Source organism: Monocercomonoides exilis (assembly GCF_001643675.1).
Source record: "Monocercomonoides exilis strain PA203 chromosome Unknown scaffold5-2102611, whole genome shotgun sequence".
Lineage (NCBI taxonomy): Eukaryota > Preaxostyla > Oxymonadida > Polymastigidae > Monocercomonoides > Monocercomonoides exilis.
This window is the reverse complement of record NW_027150550.1, coordinates 308,938-331,825: the sequence shown is the minus strand read 5'-3', so window position 1 is coordinate 331,825 and position 22,888 is coordinate 308,938. Positions and strand designations below refer to the sequence as shown.

The 22,888-nt window shown below is 35.6% G+C and overlaps 5 protein-coding genes across 5 annotated transcripts; 1 reads left to right on the top strand and 4 right to left on the bottom strand.

Annotated features, from left to right (window-relative positions):
• Nucleotides 1–6: 6 nt before the first annotated feature.
• Nucleotides 7–8,603, top strand: MONOS_7566 (putative Protein tyrosine and serine/threonine kinase; the record flags this gene model as incomplete). The annotated part of the gene is made up of 1 exon (XM_067877901.1): nt 7–8,603. One exon carries the CDS (start codon nt 7–9, stop codon nt 8,104–8,106), a length of 8,100 nt encoding a protein of 2,699 aa, XP_067734138.1. The 3' UTR covers nt 8,107–8,603.
• Nucleotides 8,604–12,501: 3,898 nt separating this feature from the next.
• Nucleotides 12,502–12,906, bottom strand: MONOS_7567c2 (uncharacterized protein; the record flags this gene model as incomplete). Its single annotated transcript, XM_067877903.1, has 1 exon — nt 12,502–12,906. One exon carries the CDS (start codon nt 12,904–12,906, stop codon nt 12,502–12,504), a length of 405 nt encoding a protein of 134 aa, XP_067734137.1.
• Nucleotides 12,907–13,170: 264 nt separating this feature from the next.
• MONOS_7568c2 (uncharacterized protein) lies at nt 13,171–13,527 on the bottom strand (the record flags this gene model as incomplete). Its single annotated transcript, XM_067877905.1, has 1 exon — nt 13,171–13,527. One exon carries the CDS (start codon nt 13,525–13,527, stop codon nt 13,171–13,173), a length of 357 nt encoding a protein of 118 aa, XP_067734136.1.
• Nucleotides 13,528–19,403: 5,876 nt separating this feature from the next.
• MONOS_7570 (uncharacterized protein) lies at nt 19,404–19,625 on the bottom strand (the record flags this gene model as incomplete). Its single annotated transcript, XM_067877908.1, has 1 exon — nt 19,404–19,625. The coding sequence occupies one exon, from the start codon at nt 19,623–19,625 to the stop codon at nt 19,404–19,406; it is 222 nt and encodes a 73-aa protein (XP_067734135.1).
• A 1,098-nt stretch (nt 19,626–20,723) lies between these two features.
• Nucleotides 20,724–21,599, bottom strand: MONOS_7569 (putative Myotubularin-like phosphatase domain; the record flags this gene model as incomplete). The annotated part of the gene is made up of 2 exons (XM_067877906.1): nt 20,724–21,126; nt 21,289–21,599. 2 exons carry the CDS (start codon nt 21,597–21,599, stop codon nt 20,724–20,726), a joined length of 714 nt encoding a protein of 237 aa, XP_067734134.1.
• Nucleotides 21,600–22,888: the final 1,289 nt, after the last annotated feature.

Sequence of the window (22,888 nt, the reverse complement as noted above, 5' to 3'; positions counted from 1 at the left end):
ATTTAAATGGAAAATATATATATATTGGGCGCAGGAATTTTTATTTTTAAGTTTTTTCTTTCATCTTCTTCCATGGCGAGGTTCTCCACCAGCGCAAAAGTTGCATTCAATGTTGTTGCTCTGATGTTGGTTGTTGTCAATTGCAGCAATTACAGAAGCATTGCTGAAAATCAACATCAACAAGAAATGAATTGGGAGATGCCAGAAAGCACGATCAGCGTTGAAAACAGCAGCAACAAATACTACAATAATTATGGCATAGGTGCAGCAAAAGTCATATTCTCGCCAGGCGATCGTGTCAGTTGTGCCCGAACAAGTGTGAATATCGTCAACACCTCGTTGTGTGTGAGCGATCTCGTCATGGAACCTCTCAGTGGCTGTGCATTCCTCTCTGCACTACACCACTCATCGTGCACCATTTTCTCCTCTGCCTGCCGAATCCACACAGATGCCAGCTACCCACTTTTCCTCTCTTCCCACAGCTCCCTCTCTCTCACAAACTTCTCCCTCATCATCCCTCACCCAGCCATCCTCTCCTTCCCTCTATTTTCCATTCCAAATAATCTCCTCTCACATGCCCACTCCCCAATCCCCTCCTCCTTCTCAATCTCTCATTCCTCTTTCTCTTCTTTCATCTCCCTCACCCAGCCCTTCCTTTTTTCTCCTTCCGTGTCCTCTTCTTCTTCCATTCTTCATCGTCATCTCCAAATTCACCTCGATCTCCACCTCTCAGACACACTCTTCACAAACATCACCACTGCACCACAATCCACACACACCATTCCTGCCAAACCCACTCACGCACACAACTCATTCACCACCACCACAATCACCACTAACACAAACACAATCCTCTCCTTCTCTCTTCGCTCCTCTCTCTATATCCACTCATCCATCTTCCTCCACACCTCCAACCCAATCAATGGTGCCATCCTCCCCGACCTCAACAGCCCATCAATGTCTCTCTCTGCCTTCAACACCTCTTTCCTCCATCAAACACGCTCTTTATCAAATGATCCTGTGATATATGAAGGAACTGAAACTGAAAGAAAGAAATTAAGTCAATTGTCCTTTACAGATTTGAATAGCTATCTCTTTGAATGGTGTGAATGGAATGATTCGAATAGTTGCTCCTCAGAAGGAGGTGCTCTTTATGTTTTTTGCACAAACGCAAATCTCACGATCACATCATGTTTATTCAACAATTGTTCAACCATTGGTACAACTGCAGGCGGAGCGCTATACAGTTACGGTTTACAAAACGTGAATATTACAAAATCAAATTTTACAAACTGTTTTGCATTTCATGGAGGAGCAATTTGTGTAGATGGACAACAATCATCTTCCGTTTATTCATTTTCTGATAACATGGTGGAAAATTGTTCAATAACAGATTGGTGTGGTACTGGATGGTATTTCTATATTGGTGATTTTTCTTCAAATGGTCAATTCTTATTCACCAAATGCAAGTGCATCTCAAATTCTGGTGGTGATTCAACCGGATCACTCACATTTAATTTTCCTCCACAGAACAAACCAACTCTATTTTTGGTTAATGATTGCCAATTTATAAACAATATATTGAAATCAACCTCAACTTCATGGGGAGGCGCTGCAATGTTTTACAGAGATTCACATTCCTGGATGAATGGAATAAAATTCATCACATTCTGCTTTTTCGATGGAAATAGAGCAACAAATGGCAGAGGAAATGATGTGTTCTTTTACGGAAGTGATATCACTCAATCTCCATTTGAAAATTGTGGATCAACAACCCCGTCAAAAAGAGTCTGGAATTGTGAAACAGCTGATAGCGATGTATATAATGGCTGGCTTCCTCTCATCAACCAGAACAAAATCGTTGCAAATGGTGGAAGTGATGTTGACGCCTGTGGCAAAACACAGCAAAACCCATGTGCCACGGTCGAGTATGCTCTCAGATGCATTGCTCCCTTCAGTGATGCTTCCCTCTCTCTTCTCGTCTCCACTTTCACTCCCTTAAAGACTCTCATATTCCGTGCCCCGAATACAAAAGTCACTGGGAATGGCACAGATTCTACAATAATTGCTTCCAGTGGTATTCCTCAGCCATCTTCTTCTTCTTCTTCTTCCACTTTATCATCATCCCCTGAACCATCTGCCACTTCTGCCCTCTTCGCACAAACACAGGGCTCCCTCACAGTTTCTGCCCTCGCCATCGCCCATAACTCCACAAATCCCATCACCCCCATCCTCTTCCACCTCTCCCAAAACTCCCCTTCCCTCAACCTGAACACAACCACCATCACAGGAACAACCCCATCTTCATCATCAATCACCACACCCCTCTTCTTCATCACTGCTGGCTCCCTCGCCCTCAACCACACAGCAATCACTCAACTCTCCCTCAACAGCCAAAGCATCTTCCACCTCACCTCCCTCACAGGCTCCCTCACTCTCAACTCCTCCAGCATCACCGACATCACCTCCACAGCCACTCCCACCAGCTGTGTCCTCTCCTCTGCCACCTCCCCTGCCCTCTCCATCTCCCTCGCCAACTGCACCATCACCAACATCAACTCAGCACAGCTGAACCATCAGACTGCCACCAATGGCGGGTGCATCTCATTCGCCTCATCCGTCTCTGCCAACATATTTTCAGTGAGTGACACCTCCTTCTCCAGCTGCTGCGTGAGCGAGGATACAAGTTCTGGAGGAAGAGGCGGTGCTCTCATGATCGAGTACAATCATGGCTCACAAGTGTCATCCACCTCCTTTTCCATGATGAATGTTGTGTTTTCAGCCAACAAGGCCAGTGTCGGAAGAGATATGTATTTTGTGTGTGAATCCCTTGTCGCTTCTGTGAAAGAGCCCATGTTCGCCTTCATGAAAAGCATCACTGAAAAAGACAACTCGGTTGTTGGGCATGATAGAACAGAAGCATTCGACAACTGGGATGTGGATTTATTTATATTTTTCGACGGTTTCTTTGCTGATACGATATATGTTGATGGAGCATCTGGAGTGGAAAAGGTGTATTGTGGGCTGGAAAATGCACCATGTTTGAATGTGAATTATGGGATGGAGCGTTTGAAGAGAACGCTGAATATTAAACAGGAGATTATTTTATCTGCAAATTCATCTGTTACTGGATATGTGGATGTGAGTGGGATGAGTGTGAAGTCCAAATCCGAGACAATTGTTGGTATCGAATGCAAAAGGGAAGTAAGCGGCTCTGAACAATGCGTTATGAAATCATCATCGATCACAGAAATTCAGTTCGTTGGGATTGTTGTTCCATCAAGTTATAACAGAACAATCACATCAGTTGTCGAATCAAGCACTCAAAATGGGGAGTTGCACATGAAGAACTGTGAGATGAGTGTGATTGGAGGGAAACAAAACGCAATTGGATTTTCATTGATCAAATCAACAGGAAAGATGGTTGAGCTGGACTCTGTCGCGATTTCAGATGTGAAATCATCTGTCGCGCTGTTTTCATTTTCTCCTTCATCAGGAAATATGAATAAAGGAGAGAGCGAAGGAGAACACAAAGTGAAACTGTTGAATTGCACGATGGAAGGATGCGGTCTAGATAACACCTCATTTGGTGGATCTCCATTGATGATATCTTCTTCTGTTTTGTTTGAAAACAGCAATTTTTCGAATATTGAAAACGCAATCAGTGAAGAAGGAGGTGTTGCAAAAGTGGCATTGCAAGGAAATGAAAAATTGGTGATCAAATCAACAAATGCGTCATCTTGTTCACTTTCAACGAACAATGGAAAAGGAGGATTCCTGCATTTGGACTGCGAAGATTGTTTGGATAAAACACCATTTGTTTTTGATGCAGGAATTACTTTTGTGAACAATAAGGCAGCCATTGGAAAGAATGTGTTCATTATAGGAAAGGATTTGAATGGTTCTGTGACAAATGAGTCGTTCAAATTCGATTACTCTGAAATGACAAACGATAACAATTTGTTTGTTGGAAGTGATGATTTTCGTCAAGAAAAGGATTTGTTCATGTTCCTTGTTCCATATAGCTCATTTGAGATATTTATCTCATCAGAAGGATTTGATGTTGCACGTTGTGGAAGTGAAGAAGAGCCATGCTTCACGCTATGGAAAGGGATGGAAAACATGAAAAAAGAGGAAGGAAATAAAACAATTCAAATATCAGGATCGACTGTTATTCAAGATTCATTCAACATATCCAATTATCAGATCAAAAAAAGTGTGAAGATGGGAGAAGAGAATACGAAAGTAACTTTGAATATTGAAAAGGCAATTGGAAATCAACTAGAATATTTTATGGTGAATAATATTCATCTAGAATTGACAAATATCCAACTTCAACTGACATCGGGATTTGACAACTCAGCCAAAACAATTATTTCAAACAGAGCTGGCAATTTGGTGATAAGTGGATGTTCATTCCATTCAGAGGCAGGAGTGAACAATGGATTTGATTGTGTATTTGTGGATGTGATTGGAGGAAGTGTGGAAGTGAATGATTTGTCTTTGGAATCATGCAATGTTGGAAACAGCATTTTTGCCATTCATGATTCTGGAACAACTTGCCATTTTGTGAATGTTCGAGTGGATTCGTTGAATGAAAGCAGAGGATGTCTTCTTCTGATCAAAGGAACTGAATCAACAACAAAGATAAATGAAGGAGTCGAGGAAATAAATCTCCAAATTAACAATTCATCATTTTCAGGAGTGAAGAGAAGTGACAATGGAGCAAGCGTTCTGCAATCAAAAAGTGAGAAAAAGATTTGTTTTGTTGTGAATGAGAGCAACATCACAGAAGACAAAGCAGAAACAAGTGAAAAAGGAGGGGCAATATTCTTCACATTGGGTGCATCAGGATCAATGAAGATGATTGACTCAACAATCAGCCAATGCAGCTGCACCAATGGGAAAGGGGGAGGGGTGTATCTGGCAACAAAGGAAAGAGGAGATTTGAATTTTTCGTTTGTGGGGATGAAATTCAGTGCGAACACAGCAAGTGTGGGGAATGATATTTTCATTGAATGCTTCAACATCACATCTCAGATCAATGAAAGGCAATTTCAGTTTGATCTTCGAGAAGGCCATTATTCACGAATGAATGCGATATATGGAATTGATGAATGTGAAAACAAAGAAGATACAGATCTGATTGATTTTGTGACTATCTATCAGAGTGACACCATTATTGTGAGCAGTGTGAATGGATCGGATGAGAGGCAATGTGGAACCAACACTTTTCCATGTGATTCGATTGATTATGGGCTGATGCATCTGACTTCAGATTTCATGAGTCTGATGTTCATTGTTGAGGAGAGTGTGATTGGTGAAGAGATAAATCTGGAGGAGATGAGTTTGAGCTCGAAGAGCAGAGGCTTATGTGAGGTTGAAGTGAAAACTGGTATTGAAAAAGCAAGAGATGCTTTGATCACAACAACAGGAATAGTTTCGTTGTCGAGAATGAATTTTGTGTTCTATTCGAATTTCATTTCTCAACATGGATCATTGATATCGCCAGAAGAAGGAATTCTTGAAATCATGAATTGCTCATTTACCTCAAAACAATCTAATGAAGAAGGTAATGTTGAATTTGCAAACATTCCATTCCACATCATTAATATGGATAAAGGAGAATTGCAGCTCATGGAATGCAAGATATCACATCTCATTCTTCAAAAATCTGCATTATATCTTTCATCTTATCTTCCATCAGTAATTGATTCATTAACGATTTGCAATTCAACAATTAAAACATCTCTGATAGATATTAATGAATGTGGACAATTGACAATAAAGAATTTCAACACAGAAAATATCTCAGTTGAAGGAAATGAAGAATCATTGATATCTTGCTTGTCAATGAAAAAGACAATGCAATTAACGAATTGCACGATAGGTGGAGTCAATTCAAAGACCACAAAGGGGAAATTGATGAAATTGGAGAATAGTTTGGATGTGAAAATGGACGGTTGCATTTTTGATGGAAATTCAAAAGAAAGAAATGAACAATATTTGAATAAAGAAGAAGAAATATGCAGATGGTCTGGATCTCTTGTCGATGAAGCGAATAGCTCTGTGACCATGAAAGATACAACAATCTCGAATTCACCAGAAGGTGGAATAACAATGAGTGGAGGAAATGTGATTTTTGAAAAAGGAGAGTTTTTGAATAACAATCCATCAATTGAAGGATATCCATCATTGAGAAGAAATATCATCTGTTCAGATTCTGGAACATTGAATGTGATGAGTTTGAAAGGAGGAGATGGACTGAAAGATAACTCATCATTGTGGATGTTGAATAAAGGGTGCAGTTTTGAAGGGATTGTTTCTGAAAGAGCATCTCCATTCTTTATTCCTGTTCTTGAGAGTGTGGAAGCAAAAGAAGAGACAGATAGAATGAAGCTGACATTCAAAGGGATGCTTCTTGTTCCTTGTAATCTGTCGTTCTCGGTTGTGAAGAAGAAGGGAGAAGAGAAAGAGATTGAAAAACACTCTTTTGATTCAAATGGGATTTTGTCAGAAAGAGAAGTTGAAGGAAGCGTTGCGAAAGATATTATCAGCAGTTGTGGGAATGAAATTGAAGTAAGTGTTTCTGTTTTATTTGGGAATTCGGAATCTCCATCATCAACACAGTCATTCGTTTTGAAGAATGCGAGCATTACTCCACCAAAAGGGAATGAAAAAATTGTTGAAAGTGGAAAAGAAGAAAAATCATCATGGGCGTTGATTGTGATTGTTGTATTGGTTGTGATATTGTTGATTGTTCTTATCATTGCAGTTGCCTTTATTGTTCGATGGAGAAAGTCGGAGAGAAGAACAGAAGAATTGGAAGAGATTGTGAATGATAACATCAAGAAGGATCCGAAGGTGTTTGAGATGGTGACGATGGAAATGTCTCCAGAAGCGCAATGGAGGAGAGCAGAGAGGGAGGCAGAGAAGAAAAACGAAGAGAGGATCAAAAAGAGGGTGTATGAGAAAAGCTTGGGACATTCTGAGTCATCAGAGCATTTATTGAGTGAGAGTGGATCAACAGAATATATTCTGGGGAAGGACTCAGACAAAATTCCAGAATGGATGTTGGAGAAAATCGATGAGAAAGAGATCGAGGACGAAACGAGAAAACGAACGCCATCGCCTTCCATTTCATCCACCTCAACAACAGACTCAGATTCAACTTTTATCCGGCCAGAGAGCATGTGTCCAACCACCTCGTCGATGTCGAATCTGGTGGATGCGATGGCCTGCTCATCGCCACACGAGAAGCTGATAGTGGATCTGAGGGATTCGCTGTTCATGCTGTTGCACGGAAGGAATGCCAAGAAGGAGATGGCAATTGGCTCACTGAAAGAAAGAGAACAAACAGCTGCTCAAATCCTGTTCTGGGTGGCCAATCTCGCACTGCATTCATTTGATGAAATGGAAAATCCTCTTTCTTCACTTTCCAATCTCAGCCCGCACATTGTTCTGTTCTCTGAGCATATGGTCATCTGCATTGTGATGCACTCAGACTTCTTGTCTGATGATGACTCAGATTCCTCATCGATCTCTTCGTCAACAGTTGCAACGTCTGCAACTGATGATGATGATAATGATTCTCTTCCCTCATCGGCATTTGAGGATGAGGATAGCTTCAAAAAAGAGTGTTTGAGGTGGAAGGCACCAGAACTGCTGATGAACAAGAAAATGGGAGCGACAAAGAAGTCAGTTGCCTTTTCGATTGGGATGATGCTGTGGGAGTGCTTGACACTGCAGATCCCGTTTGGAGAGTATCCAGCAGAGGTGGCAGGGCAGAAGATTGCGAATGGGGAGAGGCCAGACATGACCCCGATCACAGAAAGTTCTTTGAAGGAGATTGTGAAGAAATGCATGCTGAAAGATGAAGAAAGCAGACCAATGCTGGCTCATCTGAAGCGTGAGTTTTTCGAGAAGTTTCCAGCAGGTGCTACGATGGTTACGATGACTGATGCAATCAGGATAGAGGAAAGCTCAAGCGAGAATGATGGGTATGGTTCAACAGAAGATGGAAGCGAACTTATTTCACTTGCAGATGATGTTTCCTCAAAAAAGAAAGACGAGGAGCAAAGACAGGATGCGAGCGTCAAAATATAAGAGAATGGGAGAGAAAATATGAAAGGATAAAAATATTGCTTTTGTGGAACTGAAAGGCACTGAATAAGGAAAATAGTCAAGCAAGCATTTGAAAATGAGGAAGATTCTGAAGGCAAAAAGATTTCACCAAAATGGAGAAAATAATAAGAAGAGAAAGAACAGTGAAAGTTGATAAGGAGAATTGATATTTTTGGAGAGAAAGTTGGACGAAGTCAGTGCTTTTGATGTTTTGAAGAAGAGGCATCGAATAATTGCATGATATGTTTTTCTTTGCTGATATGGCTTCATGGCCTGACGATATGACGTTCAAGCAAAAAATCAGTAACAATGAGAGAAAACGGAATCAAAGAATAATTAAATAAGATATTTTTCATTTTCTAACTTTTTTTCTTCTTTGTAACTCCAAAACTGTGTATTCATGTGATTTTAATTTTTGTGATATGTTTTCGAATAATTTTCTGTTTTTTTGAAAATTGCGTGAACCAGATTCGTTTCTGTTAATAATTGAAATATTTTTTTTTCCAGAACATTTTTAACCATTTTTATTTTTTTGAAATTATCCACCATTTTTGTAAAATATTCAGTTATTATTTGTGAATTCATACGAAAACTATCGTCACTAATTTCAATTTGCAAAATTAATTGTTCATAAGTTGCATTTCCCAGAATTGCTTCAATTTGAGTTTTCAAAATGCTTGTGTTGAAGCGATTGTTGCAGATTGATTGTAATTTTTAAGTTGTCATTTTTGTTTTGAAGCAATAATTATTTCAAATTTTCGCAAATAAGTTATTTTATTTTGAACGCTCATTCAAATATTAGCACGCGCGATGTTCAAATAAAACTTTTTCTTTTTCTTTTGAAATCCCGATCAATGCTCGAGTGCCAATCGAAAATCTGTTTGAGTTGGGAAATTGGCAAAGAAAAATCTTCATCATTTTGAACTTCAAACATTTTTTTTCCTCTTGACTGATCCAAAAATCAAACGAAAAACAAGTGAATTTGATTCATCTGGACTGTTGTGAAATTGTCAAACAATATTTAAATTATGAATTTTTAATGTTTTTCATTTGGCATGTGTTCGTTTTCAAAAGTTTAATATTGCTATTCTCAAATTTTGAATTGTAGAATTTCAAGTATTGAGAAAAAAAGAAAAGAAAAATTACAAAAAACATTTGTTTTTTTGACCAATTGGGGGAAAATACGAACTATCAAGCATTTTTCGCACAATGCAAAAAATATTTGTTACACTCATAACTTTCAATAACTTTATCAGATTACAAAATAAATTGTATTTTCATTTCCGAAAGAAAACATCATTTATATAATTTCAAAAATTTTTTGTGATCTCACAAGTATTTCAAAAAAATAATCCATTTTAAATGTGTTTTTTGGATCACAAAAAGTTCGTCCACTGTGCATAATTTTTCAATGAAAATGCCTGAAGTGTAATGTTTTGCCCCAATTATTCATTTTTTGAAAAACGATTTTATTCGACTTTTATTGATATAAATGGGTGATTCTTTTTGAAATTATTATTATTCTTTCAAAAATACTGCTCCATGTATTAACAAAATATATATTTGTGATAAATTCAATGTCTCTGAAAAAAACATTTTTACACTTATCTATCTATCTTTCATCTCAGTAATTTCTTCCTCAAACACAATCTTTGCCCTTTTTTCACAAGGACAATGTTTTTCTTATCTTTATCAAAAAAACTTAGCATCAGGACATAGACCAACAAAAATATTTAATTCCAAAAACAATTACCCTTATCATTTATGGTTCTTGTGATTTTTTTATTTGAAAAGTGTGGTTTTTCCAACTTATTTGTGAATGATCTTTTTCAAAAAGTTATTGTCACTTGAATTATTAGATTATATATTATATTCAACTTATTTAATGGGAAAATTAGCTTGATTGGAATATTTTTGTATTTCCTGACAATCAAATTCTTGTCCATTTGAATATTTTTCATCATCAACAACCATTCAAACTCGCAACATACTAAATATCACTGATTCCACATTTGTTCGTTTTCTGAATGAATTTTTTCCACCAATTACATTTTGCTCAAATTTCAGAATTGAGGCAACAAAACCACTCAAATCGTATTTGTGCTTATCTTTGAAGATAAGGGTTTCAAGTGTCCTTTTTTTTTGAATTTGATTTTTTGTTCGTATTAATCTTTAAAAATCTGCTTTTCAATGTTTTTCCCCAAACAATAAACAAATAAAACTTTGATCATTCAACTGTTTTGTCCAAACAGAAAAAAAGTTATGAACAAATAAAAACTGTCAAAAAAGTTCAATTTTTTCTTTCAAGAAATTCAATTATCAGTCAGTTCTGTTGTGAAGCCAAAGTTTTCCAGCTTCAAATTGATCTGAATCCGAAGAAAAAGAAGATGAGCTGTTGTTATCATTGGATTTCAGATAAAAATCATCGAGAACTGGAACATCATCACGTTGGAAAAAATGTTTTCTTTTCTTTTTTTTCTTATTCTCAGTTTCAAAAAATATTTTTGTTCTGAAAAATCATTTTTTTCTATTTCTTTTATTGTTTCAGTTTCAACCAAATTTTCATTATTTGAATAATTGTTTCTTTTCATTTATCAATTTTCTTTATTAATTCTTTTATCGTTATCAATTTAAAACTGATGTGAATTTTGGTTCATGATTTAGAAAAGTCACAAATGTCAAAATATTGTGTGAAAAAAAGTGAGTTATTTATAGCTCATTTGGGTAATTATTTTTGAGATGATAATCTCGTTCAATGTTTGATCTTTTTTTTGAATTTTTGTGGAACAACTTTTTAAATGCATTGGAAATTAATTAATGTGATAAATCATCATTTTCTGTAATATTTTTAATACGCAAATTTGGATTGATTCAATTTTCGAAAATAACCATAATTGTTCGTATATAAAGCATTTTCTTTTTTGCTGAGTATTATTCGGTTGTGCAAACTTTTTGATGTTCGAAGAATATTAAATTTCAATCTTTAATAAGTTTCATTTTCGGAAAATGTTTAATTGTTCATGAACACACATGAATGGAAGCTTTTCATTCTTTTCAATTTTTTTTTAAGATTACTCGAGATAAGCAATTGGCAACGACAACAAACATAGAAGATCGGAAGAAGAATTAGAAGTTTCCGCAGGTGTTGCATGTTGGATATGGTTTTGTTTTTGATTTTTGATGATATAAACTTTTTTTGGATCGTATTATTTTCCTTCTTTTCATTTGTCTTTTATTTCATTCAGCATTTAACATATAATATATATTTCAATCATTGTGTTTGTAACAAATAGCTTTGATCTTTGTAATGATTTAATTTTTGTTTTTTATTGAAAATTTATAAAATTTGTTTTATTCCTGTGACATTCAATGACATAGTCAATGAACGATTGAAATTTCGGAAACAAAAAAATATCTGAATATTTGAAACAATTTTAAGGGGATATCTTTTTTATAACTGGAGTTTAAAGAAAAAAAATATGAAGAAAGAAAAAAACAAGATCAAGGAAAAGATGAGAGAAGAAAGTATTAAATGAAAGATGCTTGAGGTTTAATAGTTGAATTCACAAACATATGGAAATAGAATAGCTGCATAAAAAGAAGATTATAGGAAAGAAGTTGAAAGGAAAAAAGATAAAGAGAGAAGAAAAAGAAAGGAGAAAAGATAAAGAGAGAAGAAAAAGAAAGGAGAAAAGAGAGAGAAAGAAGAATAAGAAAAGAGAGAGAAAAAAGAGAGAAGGAAAAGAAGGTTGAAGCATAAAGAAGAAGAAGTGGAGAGAAGAAGAAGAAGGCGAGGAGAGAAGGAGAAGAAGATGGAGAAGGAGATGAAGAAGAGGTGAGAAGAAGAAGAAGAAGAAGAAGAAAGAGAGGAGAGAAAAAGAAAAAGAAAAAGGAAATAATAAAAAAAAGAATAAGAATGAAAAAGAAGAAAAAGAAAGAAAAGAAAGATAAATAAATAGATAGATAGATAGAAAGATAGATAGATAGATAGAAAGGAAGATTGAAAGATTGAAAGAAAAGACTTCGAAAGGAAGAAGAACAAAGAAAAAAAGGAAGAAGAAGGAAGAAGGAAGAAGGAAGAAGAGGGAGTCAAAGAAGTGCTTGGAAATGGTGTGGGCTGATCAGCAGAGTTATCATTCCCATTTTGTTTAGACTGTCCAGCCAGCATTCTTCCATCTCCAATGTCTCTTCCTTTGAGCGAGTGCAGCACATTTTCGTCGTCCATCGATAGCTCCTTCCTTTTTTCCCTTTCGATTGCTGCCTTCTCCTTCTCCTTCTGCTCCATCTCCTGCGCCTTCTCCAGCGATGTCTGCAGTTGTGAGTGCACTCTCGTTCTCTTCGGCTCAGCCACAGCCGTCGAACGAGCAGAAGACGCCTTCAGAGCATCTCTGCTGAGCACAGTTGTCGCCCTACCAAAGTTCGGAGGCAGCGGATAATCATCATCGCCTTCATCGTTCTTCCAATTTCTTTTTCCGAAAGCATTGCCAGCGACGCTTTCTGCTCCTTTCTCTCTTTCTCCTTCTCTGTCTTCCCTCTCTCCACTTCCTCCACAGTTCTCAGAATCTCCTCCTTTCGCGTGTTTTCCTCTTCGTCCAGCATTTTTCCATACAAAAACTTCACGTTTACCGCAAACACACTTCTCACAACTGCTGCCTCGCCTTTCCCATCAGCCACAATTCTTTTCTTCCTCAACAAAAGCACTCTTTCCTTCGCATTGTACTCAATATCTGCTTCTTCCTCATACACTCCACTCACTCCAAACACACCCCATTTCCTCCTCATAAGTTCCGCAATACCTTTTTCTCCGCTTCCCTCTCTTTCTCCTGATGCACCCACATCGCCCTCTCTCTATCTCTCTCCTCTCTCTTCTTCCTCTCCTCCTCTCTCTCCTTCTCTCATTCCTCCTACCCCTCTTGATGCCTTCATTCGCTCTTTGTCCATTGCTGCCTTCGTATTCTGCTTAAGCTTCGCCTGTAGAGACTACAGATATCTCGTATTCAGTGTCTGTGCACCAGAACTGCCTCTAACAGAGAGAAGAGGACCTGTTTAGAGAAGCTTCCGAGTAAAGAAAGACTCACCACGTAGTGTACCACCAAGGAAGAAGGAAGAGGAAGTTGAGAATGAGTTGGAAGAAGAAGTGGATAAATTTGCAGCAGGAGAGGAAGAAGAAGAAGAAGAAGAAATAAGAGATGTCTTTGGGGATTTCAATACAGATGCAGCTGCTTGCGACGAGTTGGTCGAGGCATTTGAGCTGTCGGCTGATCCTGTGCTTGCATAGCTCTTCACACTTCCAGTGTCACTTGCACCTTTCTCTTCATTCTTTTCTGCTGCTTTCTCTTCGGCCTCTGCTCGTCTTTTCTCTTCTTCTTCTCTTTTGCCTTCTTCTTTTGCCTTCTCGATCATCTTCAAAAGTGCTGTTTGTTCCTTCTTTTCTCTGTATTCAACGGCCAAATGAACATTCTTTTAAGTTTTGTTGAGTGACTTCTCAAATGATTAACGAAATGATTTTTCATTGGAAGAAGAAGAAGATGATGATAATGGTGATTTTGATTATGATGGAGAGGAGAGAAGATGAATATAAGGAAAAAGAAGAAACAGGAAAGGAGAGAAGAAGCAGAGAGAATTGGAAGAAGAAGTTGAATAGTGAGAGGGAAGAAGAAGAAGATGTGAAGAAAAGAAAAAAGAAGACAATTTGAAAAAGGTTGAAGGATATGAAATAAAGCGGAGACAATGATAAAAAGAAGTTGAGCATACAAGACAACAAAGGAAGAGATGATGACACAATGCATGAAAATTATCTAATGTTATTTGTATACATTCAAAAATATTGCTATTCCACATTTCTGGTTGATTATCAATTCGTGAAAATTTTGTTGATATTTGAAACAAATAAATATGAATTATATTAAGAAAATGAATTATTCAATGCTCGTAATCGAAGTGATGAATTGAAAAATCAGATTATTCCAAAAATAGATTCGAACGAGTGATGAAACTTAAAGGTTGAAAATGTTTTCATAAAAAGAAATATTATGATGCATTGGATGAAAGTGGTCAATTCTCTAAAAGAAAATCTGAAATAAAACAAAATGATTTGCATTTAAAAATAATTATCAAAGCATACAATGTTGAAAATTGCTTGATGACAAATTTCCGAATAAGCTTTTAATCTTTTTCGTCACAAGAAAACCTTTTCTTTGAAGCTATTTCCATAAACTGTCAACTTTTTTTTTTCAAAAGATTATTCAACAATCAACATCAAAATTGAAAGAAAGAACTGTGAAAAATTATTTCCACATCATTCTTGTTCGACAGCTTTTCATCCCACAAGAGATCCTTCTTATTCATTAAAATTGACACTTTAAGATGGATTTGAATTTGCAATAAGAAACGCTTCGCACCCTGTCTCATTCTCTTCAAAGATCAATATTGAAATTGCAGTTTCAAATTACGACAAAAAATACACAAATAACATTTTTAAACTTATATCAAGAGATGTTTCTAATCGTCAACAGAGATTGACTTTCGATTCCACAAACAATCACGTCTTTTCATAAACATGTTCTCATAGACGAAGAATATCCATTTAGAGCAGCTTAAATGAGTCATTGTCTTTCATATCGTAACTTTGTTCGAAGAAAGATCTTTTTTTTTGTAATTGTGGTATGAAATGAAAAATGCAAAAATACATGTTTTTAAATTAATAGAAAAAGAATCTTGATTAAAATTTTGAAAACTTAGTTAATTTGCGATAATCTTGATAATTCCATTATCACATTTATTTATTGAGTTTTTATTTATATCAAAATTATATTGCATAACATCTCCCTTCAAGCTCAGTTATTGAATATTATTGATTAATATTTGAGTGTGATTTAACGATATTGCTTTTTTAATGCTTTTAATAAACCATCATTTTAATATAAATTATACCTCTGTGACCTGACGAATAACTTGAAGCCTCGTCTGTCACAAAAATACAGAAATTATTATTATTATTATTATTTAATTAATATAAAATAAAATATTGCTAAAACTTCTAAAGACTTTTCAAAGCACTATGGAAAAGATTTGTTGATTGCATCTGTAATATCTTGTCGTATTTTCTTTTTTGTCAGTGACCGTCAGTGACTGTCAATGACAAATTGTGACAAAAATATTCCTCAACTGACATTTCGTGTCAAATAATATAAATATTGGGAACCTGATCATTTTATTTTGATTTTGATTTTTTCAAAATAATAAGAATTATTTCATGAAGATTTTCAAATTTATTATTTAAGTTTTTAAGAATTATGAAATCATTATAAATGACACTTTTTGACAAGTCATAAATATCTTGTCAATCATTTTGTCATTTTTTCAATTTTCTCTTGTCATGTCACAGAGGAATAATATAAATAAATAATTGTTTCATTAAATTCAGATACGATATTACGAGGTTTTTAAATCTATATATTGTGATTTAAAACTTTATTAATGTTATGGACGTTCACAATTCAATTTATTTCGATTCGAGAGGTTAAAGGGAAGTTATATATACTATTTAATATTTATTTTGTTGTTTGGATGATGAAACGAGTTATTTAATTCGAAAGAGACCAAATCAGGAATTAAACATGTTATCTTTTTGAACATTTCGGAAAAAATATGAAAAGGAACCACAATGGTTTGTTAAGCTGTTATTTTTCTTTTTGTCATTTTTTGTTTTTTCTTCATTTCAATTATAGACCTTATTGTTTTAATAGAAAAGTGTTTTTCATTTTTGCAATTTACACTTCGTTTATCACTGAAAAAACATAAATTTGTCAGAACTGAAATGAGACTTAGTTTTTTTGATTAATTCGACAGAAGAACAAGTTAAACATAACACATTAATTTGATTTTTCAATAAACATATAATTAACTTTAGCAATTTCAAAATTTTTATTTCACTTAACCAGTGTACAGGTGAAATGAAGAAAAAAGATAAAACTTTAAAATAGAGAAGGAAAAATGTTAAATCAATAAATACCAAAAAGATTCTATCTTATTGCCAAGCTTTGTTTTATTCACAAGCATTAGGCCCATTTATTGCTCCTATTCAGTCAGATCCAGAAACATAAAAAGAATTGAAAAAAAGTCCTCCTCCACATTCTTTTGCTGTGCATTTCTGAAATTCACAACTGCTGATCGTGACACATGATTAAGTATTATAAGCATTCATCCCTCCTCCATAACGATTTTTAGCAATGCAGGAGTTGAATAAGTTGTTCTCAATCTTGATGGAGTTGATTGAACGGCACATAATACCTCCCCCAGCACAATATGTCGTGCAGTTGTTGAACGAACAAAATTTCGCTGAAAGTGGCCCTGGGTGATGTGAGGTTGAAAATTCGTCACGTCCGTCACCACTTTTCCACTTCCAAAAAAAAAAAAAAAAAAAAAAGTAAAAAAAAAAAAAAAAAAAAAAAAAAAAGCATTGGCTGTTGTTTTAATAATTTGCCTATTTATTTTTTGCTGAATTCGGATTATTATTTTTGAAATATATTAAAGATATTTTATATCAAAAATCCCATTTTCATACAATTAGAAAATAAAGCTTTTTTTGAATCAAAATCAAATAAGAAATTCAAGTGCATAAGATGATGGTTTGAGTGCAGACTTTTCGTTGCTTTTTATTGTTATTCTTTCGCCTGGAATAGTTGTGCCTTAGCATATGATAATCCCATATTTATATGATAATAACATTGTTTTCTGAACACAATGCATTTTCAAAGAAATGAGGGAAGAACATTTGTTGCAAATATACTGGTTTGCAGATAATATTGTACTTAATTTTTTCATTTCGATTTTTTTCCAGTTTTTTCACAAAGAATTGGTGGCTAAAGTGGAACAGGGCAAAGATAAAGATCAAAAACAGAAAATCGAGAAAATGAATGAAGAATAATTTGGTTCAATTTTCAAGAGAGAAATTACGATGGAATTGATGATATGATAGGAGGAAAGAAAGATACGATGGAAAATGCAATTTTGCTGTTGAAGTGTATTGGACATTACAAAAAAGTTGAAAAACATGAAGGTTGATTGCATAAAAGAATCTTTGTTGAACGAAAGATTCGAAAAGATGATTATTGATGAAAATGAGAAAAAAGAAGAAAAGAATGAAAGACTGTTGTTTGGCTTATGCAAATTCTACATTATGCTTCACAGTTATTGTAATATATTTTTGGAATTTCTTTCGATATGTGTGTCTTGACTTTTGATAACAGCTTTGAACAAAGATGAAAGCGAAGAACCATTGTTTGAAGTTAAAATTGTTTTATTTGCTTTGAATTGCAATAATGGATATAATGTTTGTTCATTTTTTCCTTCTTTTTAATGATTTTGTATTTTTCTTGAATTTTTTCAACAGAAAATTGAAAAAGAAGTTTTCCTGGATGAAATCAAAGAAATCATCAGATATCACCAGCGACATCATAATCTGACATGGCTTGAGCATCAGTCTTCTTGGCGGATTTTGTTTGAAGGATTTTGTATTGATCAAAGCCTTGAAGGAGTGATTGTGAATGAATCACATTTCACAATAGAGGAAGCAAAAAATTGAAAGAGCTGATGGAAAAGCATATTGGAGGAGAAAAAAAGAAGAGAAAAATGAAGGAAAAGAAGTGAAAGAAAAACTAGTTTTATTGAAATAGCTCCTTACGTTGGAGCTGCATTTTCTCTTTTGCCAATTGTGGAACGAAGAACTTGCTGGACTCATCAGCAGCATTGTGAATGTATTTCGAGCAGCGAAGGATAATTACAAAGGAATAAGATAATGATTCATTTTTTTAATCAGAGTGGCAGCAAAAAATTGATATGTGAGAATTGATACTTTTGCAAATGAAGGCACTATTAATCTATTTTCGGAGGAAATGAATCAATTAATTTTGAAAGATGAAACTTGTTTGAAGCTATTTGAATTTCTTACAGAATATTTCAAGAAAATTGAAAAAAGCTGACGAAGAAGTGAAAAAAGACAAAGAAAAGCGAAGTGTTTGAAAAGATGGAAGAAGAAGGATATGAAGATATCATCTTATGTTTTCATATTCTTCTTGATTTTCTTTTCAGAAAGAATAATTGTTTATTGATTTTAAAATTCTATGATTATTTTGTAAATTATTGAGAAATTGCTTTGAGTCTAATTACTTAAAAATGATATTTTTCCATTTTCATTATTTCGTAAAAAAAGAAAACAATCATTTTCTTATTTTAAAGCGAATTTTTTTCATTATTTCAAAAAAAAAAGTGAAACGGTGATAATAAAACAAAGTTGAAAATGCTCTTTATGAATGAATAACTTTCTTATTTTCATTGACTCTTCAAAATTGTTTTCCTAAAATGAATTGTTACGTTCATCTTCTTCAATTTGTTCAATTTTGTATTATTCCTTTCATTATTTATATTCTCCTGATGACTCAACTTCTTCAATAGCAATTTCAAAACACCCTGATTGAAAACCTTCGCCTGCTGTGCCCACAAACAAAAATTTTATTCACTTCATAAAAGCAATTGAGAATCTTATTGGTGTTCTTGGTATTAAAAAAGTGATTTTTTTTCTGTAACGTCACATACGGTTCCGGATGAGTGCAAAAAATTGTAGAAAGATGGTTTTTGATATTAATAAGTTTCTTCTTTATCAGATGAAAACTGTCGTATCACACGAAGCGAAAAGTTTGATGAGTTGATCAAACAAAGAACTATTTAACAACCAAAGAGTCAAATTCACAACTTCGAACAATCATTTATTTTTTAATCAATCAATGAGCATTCTTCAGCATCATTTTGAGATTTGTATTCAGTTCTTTCATAAAAAATAAGAGAATTCCAATATTAATTAAAATTGTAATGGTTGTGTGAATTGAAAATAATTAAAGCTATCAAATAAGAAATTTAGCTGGTTTGTTTTGATCTTCTGCTCCTTTTTATACTTCATTTATTTCATGACTGCATGTGACGTCAAAAGTCACTGACGTCAGTGACGCGTCAAAATTCCGATTTCCGCTTTTGCGTCAGTGAAAATTGAATAATGGTAATTATTATTTGTAATTTTCTTTTCTTTTCTTTTCTTTTTCTTTTTTTTTTTTTTTTTTTTTTTTTTTTTTTTTTTTTTTTTTGGTGACGTGGAAAAATCTGTCACGTACGTCAAAAATCGAAAAGGTCACGTCAGAAGTCACCGCGTCACCCAGGGCTAGCTGAAAGTGTCCCAGATGCAAGATTATTCATGCTTATCGCCCCTCCATTCGAAACACCATTATCTATGTGAGGCGATGTCCCAGTTGTTTTAGAGCCATTCCACTCACACCAAGTGAATGAATTCGCCCCATTTTCTGTAATCTGCTATCTCCCTGGTTTCGATGGATTCCCTTCACTCCCGCTGGTTGCAACATTCTGTGATCGATAGCACCTGACAAACGAGGTGTTCGAGGCAGCCAAGGATGATGAGGGGCTGTTTTGTGAAGGGACAATGCCCTCATCATAAACTTCTTTGGATCCTTAACTGACTCAACCTCAGCTTTCAGCTTTTGCCTGTCTGAATGCAATTTCTGTTCTGTTTATGCTGATGTTGCTTTTATTTGAGCTGCGTTGTTTGAATTTTGGGATGCAGATGATTCCTGCCTGGACATTTGATTGAAAAGCTGTGAATGCACAAAAGTTTTCTGCAACTGTTGAGGAGTAACTGTATTCATTGCTTCAGAAGAAGGATGCAATTGAAAAGAAAAAAGAGGAGATATTTCAGTTGAAGAAATATGAGATTGAGATTGAGACAGAAACTGAGGCTAAGACTGAGACTGAGACTGAGATTGAACCAGAATTGAAGCTGACATAAAAGAAGAAGAAGAAGATGTTGAAGATGGAGCAAATGAAGAAGCGAAGGATGAAGAGAAAAAAACAGGCACAGCTTAAGTTTTCCGCGGAGGATAATGCGATAACATTGTTAAAGGATGTGCAGAAGCTGACAATTCATAACTGGACAAACAGGAAGAGAACGAAGAGCTTGTTGGAGGTGTCGAGAGCCGGCCAGCAAACAGAATTGGAGTGACATAAGGAGAAGTGCTGGAAAGAGAGTGTGCGAAGAGAGGGGAAGAGGAAGGAGTGGAAGAAACAGGAGAGAAAGAAGGAGAAGGAAATGGAGACAAAGAAGGAGAAGGAGAAGGAGACGGTGATTGGAAAGGGGAAGGAAATGTGGAAGGAGAGGAATGACCAGACTGATAATGAGCTGAGGAGAAGTGAAGAGAAGAAGTGAAAGAGGTGGGTGTTTATTTTTGAATTCATATCTTTTTTCGGGGTGTTTATTTTTCAAAGATTGTTTGTTTTTTGAAAGAAAATATTTATTCAAAGGAGAAAAAGCATGATAATTGTTTTTGAAAACAAATGGGTTTTCCGAACCAAAAATAAAAATGAATTTAATAAGCCTTTTCACATTTCAATTTTTTTTATTGATATCCAAGAAATATTTTTGTTCAGAAATTTTTGTTCGAAAAAATATGATTTGAAAAATAATCACCCAGGTGGAGGAAGGAGAGAGAGGAAGTGAGGGATGTTTAATAGATGGGACAGAAGCATCTTGCAGGCGGCTAAATTTCCCTCTCTCTGAATAACTTGTGCTCTGCTGATTTGACACTAGCTGCATCAGAAGAAGAAACAGAAGAAGAAGAAGAAGAAGCAGAAGAAAAAGAAGAAATGGCTGAAGGAGAAGAGGCTTGAAGAGAGAAATGAGAAGCATTTGGAGAAAAGATTGGAGAAGAAGAAGGGGTTGGAGAAGGAAATGATGAAGTTAATGGAGAATGCGGTTTGTCAAATGCAGAAGAAGAAGAAGAAGAAGAAGAAGAAGAAGAAGAAGAAGAAGAAGAAGAAGAAGAAGAGATTTGAGAAACAGGAAAGACAGGCGTAAAAGATGCTGGATGTGCGAAAGACGGTAAAGCAGAGCCATGCTCCATCTTTTTGCTTGTATTTCCCTTCAGTCCTCTGCCACCACCACTACCACCACCACCATCAGTAGTATTATCACGTCCATTGTTGCAGTGCTCTCCTGTTCTGCTTCCTCAAGCTTTTTCATTAAAAGTGTGCTTGTGCACATAATTACTTCTTCATTCTCCCACCGGCCACCCTCTCTGCCTGTTCACGTTCCTCGTCGCAAACTGATGCCCAAAGTGCATCCACTCCTTCTTCACCAGCGATGAAAAGCCAGCAATCGTCCTGTAGAATAGATCCAGCAGCAAGAACGCTACTGAAGTGATGGCGAGCATCCTGTTCCAGCCATCAGCGCAGTGAGCAAGCACATTCCACCCTCCTTGAACTGCTTGAAAGATTTCGAGTGCAGACCGCACGAGCGCCTGGATGTTCTCCAGCCTGCGTGATAGCTGTAACAGAGCGTTGAAGACATCCGCATCGATCTCGCTGTGCGCCCACTCCACACACTCCGCACGCATAGAGTACATGCACGTGCGCATGGAATGGAGGTTAGGGATTGCTAAGTTGCTGCACTCAGCTAAGAGATAGTTGATTCGGATTCGAACCAGCTGAAGATGAAAGACTGGACCACTGCGTTCAGTTTCGGGCGGGTGTCGTGGATGAGAAGGCGCTTTTTGACAGGAGGTGCAGTGGAGAAAGCTTTGGGGGAAGAGGCGGAGGTACTTTTAGTAGTGAGTGGATAAGGAGGCAATGAAGAGGAAAAAGAAGAAGAAGAGGAAGAAGAAGAGGAAGAAGAGGAGTAAGAAGAAGAAGAAGTTGATGATGATGAAGAGAAAGAGGAAGAATACGATGGAGATGATAATAAAAGTATCAACGAACGTGGTTGCATCACCTGTTTTGTCTCTTCGGGATTAAGTCAGCGTGCTTCGCAGCTCCTCCATTTTTTTGCAACCATTTTTCCAAAGCTCCTCCTTTCAATCGCTCTCTCGCATGACCCATTCCTCCTTTTCCCTCTTCGCTCCTCTTCCTGCCGCGGCAACGCCTCACAGCATCTGTCGGAGCACCTTCATCATTTTCCTGGGAATACCCTTCCGCTTTGCCTCCTTCTCTATTTCTCATTCAGCGTTCCCTCTTCATCTCCATCCCTTTCTTGCCCCTGCCCAGCGCTCAAAAAGCTTGCAACCACCCCAACCTCCATTTCCGCCTCCCATTTCTTGCAGAATGCAAACAAAATAAACAAACATACAAATCAACATATAAATCAACAACCAAATAAATAAATAAACAAAAAATAATGAGGGAAACATCAAACAGATAATATATATCAAAATTTTTCTCCTTTATTAACATTCTTCTTTGGAATTATGTCACTTCCATCAGAAAGTCCATTAACATCATTTTCGCTATTAATTCCTTTTCAAGTTGAATTGTTTCTCTTCAACCTCTCGAATCGACATAAATTGAATTGTGAACGTCCATAACATTAATAAAGTTTTAAATCACAATATATAGATTTAAAAACCTCGTAATATCGTATCTGAATTTAATGAAACAATTATTTATTTATATTATTCCTCTGTGACATGACAAGAGAAAATTGAAAAAATGACAAAATGATTGACAAGATATTTATGACTTGTCAAAAAGTGTCATTTATAATGATTTCATAATTCTTAAAAACTTAAATAATAAATTTGAAAATCTTCATGAAATAATTCTTATTATTTTGAAAAAATCAAAATCAAAATAAAATGATCAGGTTCCCAATATTTATATTATTTGACACGAAATGTCAGTTGAGGAATATTTTTGTCACAATTTGTCATTG